At 62.3% G+C, this 7,226-nt stretch overlaps 1 protein-coding gene across 1 annotated transcript; it reads left to right on the top strand.

The window, feature by feature from the left end:
* Positions 1–819: 819 nt before the first annotated feature.
* Positions 820–6,823, top strand: LOC309891566 (antigen WC1.1-like; the record flags this gene model as incomplete). The annotated part of the gene is made up of 10 exons (XM_082785924.1): positions 820–1,009; positions 1,411–1,725; positions 1,834–2,160; positions 2,241–2,555; positions 2,680–2,994; positions 3,610–3,918; positions 4,586–4,726; positions 5,386–5,481; positions 6,185–6,337; positions 6,567–6,823. 10 exons carry the CDS (start codon positions 820–822, stop codon positions 6,821–6,823), a joined length of 2,418 nt encoding a protein of 805 aa, XP_082642050.1.
* Positions 6,824–7,226: the final 403 nt, after the last annotated feature.

The raw sequence follows: 7,226 nt of genomic DNA, 5'->3' as shown, positions 1-7,226 counted from the left end.
GGAAGGGCGTGCAATGGCCCAGGACTTTTGGGTTGTACCCCCAGCAGACAAGAGAACCTTGGCCAAAGCCTGCTCAGAGGGCAGGAGCACTGGGCTTGTGCAGAGGAGCAGGGTGGCAAGTGGCACCTAGTTTCTGTCCCGGGGTCACCCCATGAGAGCCAGCCCCCAGGGACACAGCCCCTCCAGGCAGTGTTGACCCACTGCCCAGCCTCTCCTGCCTGCCCTGTGCCCCAGGGGCTGTGCCAGCACCTCCTGGCTCTCCTCAGTGCCTGCCCTCATACCGGGAGCTTGTGTCAGCCCAGGGCTGCTCTCTGCCTACTCTTTTACTCCATGTGTGGCTGGTGGCTGGGGTTGTGAATGCTTAGCAACACACACTGTCCCTGCCTGAGGACCCCACTTTACCTGCTCCCCAGATGTGCCCCATCTAACAGCAGTTCCCCAAGAGTCCCAGCACCCCTGGGAACAGGGGGCTTTTCTGGCAGCTCCAAGGGTTCCTCAGCCTGGCCTGAGCCCAGCAGGGCAGAGCCAGCTGCAGCAGCCCCCAGTGCCTGGGCCCATTTCCCTGGGCCCACATGCTGCTGGTGTTGCAGTGCTGGGGCCGGTGCTGGGCAGCCCAGGGGTTCCAACCAGCTGCAGTTTTTCTGACCAGTGCCTGCAGCTGGGGGCTGGGAGAGAGGGCAGCCCATGGGTACTGGGCTGGATTCTGAGGAGTAGCAGGGGGGCCCTGACCTCTTTGTGTCATCAGTACCCATGGATAGCTTCTGGGCTGGCCGTGGAGCTCTGAATCTGGCCACTTTAGGGATGAGGTGGGAGGTGGGCATGGAAGTGCTAGAGGGCTCTGGGAACTCACAGGTCTCCTTGGTTGCTCCAGGATTTGTCCAGCTGGTCGGAGGGGACAGCCCCTGCTCAGGAAGTCTGGAGGTCCACGACAGGGACCAGTGGAAAGCTGTCTGTCACTCCCACTTTGGTGCCAAAGCTGCCGAGGTGGTGTGCAGGGAGCTGCAGTGTGGCACAGCCCTGTCTGTCCATGGGGCAGCTCAGCTGGGAGAAGGGGCCGGTCCTGTCTGGGACAGAGAGCTGCAGTGTGTGGGGAATGAATCCACCATCCTCTTCTGCCCCTGGGGGGCCTCCAAGGACAAGGCCTGCACCCACAGCAATGGCATTCATGTCACTTGCACACGTAAGGACTCATGGTGGGATGATGGACACTGGGGTTGTGGTGGGGGCAGGAGAGCAGGGTGGGCACTGGGCTGTGCTGGGTGGGGGACAGGTGGGGTGAGGGGGTGGTCTGAAGCCCTAAAATTAGAGTGCTGCAGGAGGAGAAAGGCACACTGTCCCTTTGGCCTCTCCTGCAGCTCTTGTGGGAACAAGAGCACAAATGTGGCCTCTCTCACCCTCCTTTGTCCCCAGAGTACACAGGGTTCAGGCTGGTGAACGGCAGCACAGCGTGTGAGGGCAGGGTGGAGGTGGAGGTGCTGGGGACGTGGGGGACCCTCTGTGCCTCCCGCTGGGACCTCTCGGACGCCCACGTTCTCTGTCAGCACCTCGGCTGTGGCTTTGCTGAGTCCATTCCTGGAGGAGGGCATTTTGGGAGAGGAACCGGCCCCGTCTGGAGAGACTCGTTCCACTGTGACGGGACTGAAGCCCACGTGGGGCAGTGCCCGGTGACTGCCCTGGGGGCCTCGCCGTGCTCCCAGGAGAACGCTGCTGCTGTCATTTGCTCAGGTGAGTGCTGGGCAGTGCTGCAAAGTCCATTTGCCCCTGGTGTGTGACACGGCCACACAAAGTTTTGGACCCCATTGCAGCACCAGGCTGAATTTCTGCTCTCATCAGGCCCGGCTCGCAACATGTCTGTACGGTTGGTGGGTGGAGAGAGCCGGTGCGACGGGCGCGTGGAGGTCTTCCAGCACGGGACATGGGGCAGAGTCCTGGATGAGCAGTGGGACATGCAGGAGGCCAGCGTGGTGTGCCGGCAGCTGCAGTGCGGAGAGGCAGAGGCAGCCTACACCCCCGTGAGGGCCGAGCGAGGACCAGGACCTGTGGGGCTGCATGGGGTGTGGTGTGCAGGGCATGAGGCTAACCTGAGCCTCTGCAACACCTCCCTGCCTCAGAGCACACCGGCAGAAGGGATCATGGAGGACGTGGGGGTCGTGTGCCGGGGTGAGTGGTGCTGCACGTCCCCCAGGTGTGGGGCTGGGAGGGCAGCCAGCCCCTGACGGCCGGGGTTCTCCCTGCTGCAGGGAGCCAGCGGGTCCGGCTGGCGGACGGGGCCGGGCGCTGTGCAGGGAGAGTGGAGATCTACTACCAGGGGCGCTGGGGCACCGTCTGCGACGACGCCTGGGACCTGGCCGACGCCGCCGTCGTTTGCCGCCAGCTGGGCTGCGGAGGGGCCCTGGAGGCAGCCAGCTCTGCTTGGTTTGGGGAGGGCTCCGGGCAGATCTGGCTGGATGGCGTCAACTGCTCCGGGGCCGAAGCTGCTCTCTGGGACTGCCCTGCCGAGGCCTGGGGGCAGCACGACTGCAGGCACAAGGAGGACGTGGGAGTCATCTGTTCAGGTCTGTGCTGGGAGTGGGGCTTTGAGCTGGGGCCAGTTAGGCTGGGTGAGGGCAGAACCAGGTAGGGCCAAGGCCATCAGTGGCTGACATCCAAGGATGTCCCTGGGGCCTCTCCTCCTTCCAGAGTTCATGGCCCTGAGGCTGGAGAACAGCAACGGCTGCTCTGGGCGCCTGCAGGTTTTCTACAACGGGACGTGGGGCAGCGTTTGCTCCAACTCCATCACCACCGAGACGGTGTCACTGGTGTGCAAGGAGCTGGGCTGTGGGAATGAAGGGGAACTGGAAACAGATTATAGCTATGCTGAGCTGTCTGGCACCGCGTGGCTGGATCGCGTGGAGTGTGGGAAGAGAAACAGCTCCTTCTGGCAGTGTCCCTCTGCTTCTTGGCATCCGCAGTCGTGTACTGACCGCCGAGAAGAGGCCAACATCACCTGCAATGGTAAATCTGAGCCATCAAGGCACCAGGTCCTGTTGCCCACTGGGCATGGTGAAATGCAGAGAAGGAACCCAGAGAGGCTTTGACTTCCTGCTTTAGACCCTGTTGCTGCTGGTGGCACAAAGGTGACTTCAGCTCTCAGAGCCACCCATGTCCACCAGCAGCAGTCAACAGCTGGGCTGCCAGCAGCTCCCTGGGGGATGCAGAGGCAACTCCAGGCAAGGTCTCAGAGGAGACCATGCAGGGCTTTCAGGAGTCCCCCCTCCTGGGACAGCCTCCTGCTGCTCTGTGAAACAGGGACCCTGTAGGGCCGAGCACTTGGGTCCTCCCTGCAGTGCCGTGTGTGTCCCCTGAGTGAACAGGGTTCTGCTGCTGCCCTGACCCAGCATGGGGATGTGCAAGCAGAGGTCAGCCCTGCTTTCTTCTGCATGACCCCCAGAGCAGCCCTTTTCAGCCCAACTTCTCTTTCCTTTGGGACATGGACAGAAAGGACGCAAGTGGCTGCATGCCCCAACTCCACCAGCTGCACAGGTAGGGAGCTGCCCCTGCACATGCCCCCCTCACCTGGCAGGGCTGTCCCAGCTGTCCTGGTGCCATGGGACATCGCTGCCTCCCCAGACAGGGAGAAGATCCGTGCTGTGGGAGGCAAGGACGGCTGCTCGGGCAGAGTGGAGATCTGGCACCGCGGCACCTGGGGGACGCTGTGTGACAATGCCTGGGACATGAGGGACGCCGAGGTGGCGTGCAGGCAGCTGGGCTGTGGCCCCGCGGTCTATGCCCTGGGCCAGGCTGCTGCTGGAGAGGGGACGGGCCCCATGTGGCTTATGGAGTGCAGCGGGACGGAGCTGTCTCTGCAGGACTGCTGGGCCCAGCCAGGGAACAGCAGTGCCTGCCGGCATAAGGCAGATGCGGCTGTGCATTGCTCAGGTGAGCAGTGGGGCTGGGAGACATGGCTGGGGGCTTGGCAAGGAGCTGTCTTGGGCATCTGCTCTTCTGGATCCTGGCATGGCCCCACTGCTGGCCTGAGCAAGGGTGTTTCTGCAGAGTGGGGGGCTGGTGTTGGGTGGGGAGCAGCCTCAGTGGGGCTGGATGTGCCAGCACATCCCCTGGGCTGCCTGCACTGTCCTGTGAGCAGCCCAGAGCAGTGGTGCTGGGCCCTGTCCTTGCCACCCTGCCCAGCCCCAAAGGAGGGACAATTCAGGTGGCACATGCTGGGGTCATTTGCCAGGGAGGCTGCCTGGTGCCACAGCCCCAGCCTCTCAGCCCAGCTCCTCTGCTCCCCTGCAGCTGCACCCAGGACAGCAACACCCCCCTTGCAAGCAGGTAAGCTGTCCTTCCCCAGGGCTGGGGCTGTCCATGTCCACGCTGTGACCCACAGCCAGGGGAAGGGGCTCCTTGCTGGGCTGTGAGACTCCCAGAAAGCCGAAGCAGCTGGGAGAAGTCTGTGATGGACCCAGAAGGGTGGGAGCTGCCCCATCACCCAGCCCTATCCGCCCCCCCAACCCCTGCTGCCTTGTGTGGTCAGGAGTGGCATGTCCTGCCCCCAGCCTCTCCCTTGTCTGATGCTGCCCCTGCCATGTTTCTGCCCATGCAGATCCCCCACGGGGCCGTCTGACCACCAGCAGCGAGAGACTCTCGGTGCCTGTGGTCATCTGCATCATCCTGGGGGCCCTCCTCTGGGTGCTCCTGGCCCTCCTGGCTGGGCAGGTGCGAAGCGCCAGGGCTCGGCGCAGAGGTGGGTCCTTCCCCAGTGGTCCTGGGGGGGAGATGCCTCCTGGCAGGGCTGGGCGTGCTGAGGGTGTTGGAGATGGGTACAGGCAGAGCTTTGTGCTGCCTCCTGCCCCATGTGCTGCCCCACTGACTGACAGACCATGGGGCAACAACATCAAGGGGTGGAGAGAGTCCAGAGCCTGAGGCATCAGTTCTGGGGTGAGAAGAGAAATGTGAGAGCTGGGCTAGGTGAGAAGGGGAGGATGCACTGCTGGCAGTGCTCTGGGCAGCACTGGCAGGAGGAGCATGGGGCAGTGGAGTCCATCACCGTGGTGTCAGCCACCTCCCAACAGGACACGGGCTGTGCTATTGATGTGTGGGGCAGAGATGGAGCAGCTCCATGGGGAAGAGAAATGAGGGAATTGGTGCAGGGTCTGCACTCAGACATGACCCAGGGACCAAAGGGGCACAAGGGCTGTCTCCAAATGCGAGGCTGATGTTGCCCCAGACCATCTCCATGGGGATGCTGCCCTCCCTGGGGATGTGGCTGCAGTGCCAACACAACACAGCGGGGCTGTGCTGTGGGGACAGCCCTGTGCTGGCCTAGGGAATGGGGCTGGGGGAGCCCAGTGGGGTCCTGTCCCTCTCTGCCCATTCCCACACCAGCCCTGCCTCTGTCCCCAGGCTCCGGGAGAGCTGGGGAGCCCTTCGCTGAGGCCGTGTACGAGGAGATCGCTTACAGCCTGGCGTGGGAGAAGCAGGCGAGGTTCAGTCTCTCAGGTGGGTGCAGGTCCCTGTGGAGGCACATCTGCGGGGCCCTTTCTCCCTGCCCCAGACCAGGGCTGTGTCCTGCAGCTCCTGCCCATGGTCCCCAAAATCGCTGGGCTGTGGGGATTTTGGGAGAGCATCCAGGTGCTGAGCCCCAAAGAGGAGCTTCCTCCACACCGACTCTGCCCATCCCAGAGGGGATAGCTCCTCTCTGCCTGGCCCTGAACCAAGGACTAAGTGAAGGGCTTTCCCAGGGCAGCTGTTGGAGTTCCTCTGAGAATTGTCTCTTTCCAAGGAACTGGTCTCCTCCTCATGCACCCCCAGCTCTGTGGGTGCCCATCCCCAGCAGTGCTGACCACCAGTCAGGGCAGCAGAGCTCATCCCACAGCACCCACTGCAGCTCTCTGCAGCCTCCTTTTCAGAGGGGTCCCTGACCCAGCTGCAGCCCTACCCCAGGCACATGAGGAGGAGGATGGTCTGGGGCCACACCCAGGGATAAGAGGTGGGGGGCGAGGAAGGGCTCCATATCTCCTCTCATAAGACAGACCAGACAGACAGCAGTGCCACCGAGTGTTATCATCAGAGCTGGAAGCATGAAGGCTCTGCTGTGACCCTGACACCAGCAGCATGTCAGCCCTGTGTCCCCACACACCCTCCCATCCTCTGCTCTGCAGGACATCTCTTCTCATTGCCACCACCTTCCCTCTCCTTTCAGATGTCCCTGTCCTGCCCGGAGGTTACCCAGCAGATGGCTATGATGATGCTGGGGAGGTTTCTGACCCTGGGGAGGATCCTGTCCCTGGGCAGGGGGACTGGGAAGTGCCCAGGACACCAGAGGAAGGAGATGGCCGCAGGGATGCAGTCACAGGTGAGAGGGCAATGCAGCACTGCCACTTCCTAGGTGCCAACCCCAGGCCTAGGAGAATCCATGCCATATTGAAAGCCTGACCTTCCATGGAGAACCTGTCCTGGGACATTTTGTGGGGGCTGGGAGAATGGGCCGAGTGTCTCAGGCTGGTGAGGACGAGGAAGGTGATAAACAGCCCCAAGGGGCACCCCACAGGCCCAACCACAACAGCCTGCCTTGATGCTTACAGGGGGAAGCCTGCGCTCCCAGAGAAGTGCTGGGGACCCTGGAGCTGAGGGAGACACCTCGTCACCTTTCCTGGGGAGCACGGGCTATGACGATGTTGAAGAGGTGTCTCTGGCATGTCCCCATGAGGACACCCAGGATGTGACACCAGAGCCCCGTGCACAAGAGTTCCAGAGCCCCAGGCCAGCAGAGCCCAGCCCTGCTGAGCAGCTAGGTGCAGCCAGGAGGGAGGAAAGCTCAGTGCCACTGGGAGAGCCGTGAGTGCCAGGGAATTGTCTGGTCTCCCTTTTCCAGCAGTCAGCAGACGCACATGGGTATTTGCCTTCTTGGTATTCCCCTGTTTTTATGCTGCATGTTGGTATTTGTTCATATTAAAACCCTCTGGGGGCTTTGCCCCAGGTCCAGTGCTTCCCTGCCCAGGTGTCAGGGTGTCTCCCTGAGGCTGATGGAGTGGAGAGGAGCTCAAAGATGCAATGGCTGGGAAGGGACACATCTTAGAGCCAGCAGGATCAGGGTCTGGCTTTGGGGCTGACAGAGCCCCTGGTCTCTGGACACTATTCCTACTGACAGAGACATTTCTGTCCTGCCAACCACAGGCAGTTTCCATGCAAAGTGGATCTCTGGGAAGCCCCATGAGACAGTCCCTTGCAGTGCCCACCTTCTG

Source organism: Aythya marila (genome assembly GCF_965140915.1).
Source record: "Aythya marila genome assembly, contig: HAP1_HAP1_SCAFFOLD_158, whole genome shotgun sequence".
Taxonomy (NCBI): Eukaryota; Metazoa; Chordata; class Aves; order Anseriformes; family Anatidae; genus Aythya; species Aythya marila.
This window is presented reverse-complemented; position numbering and strand designations above follow the sequence as displayed.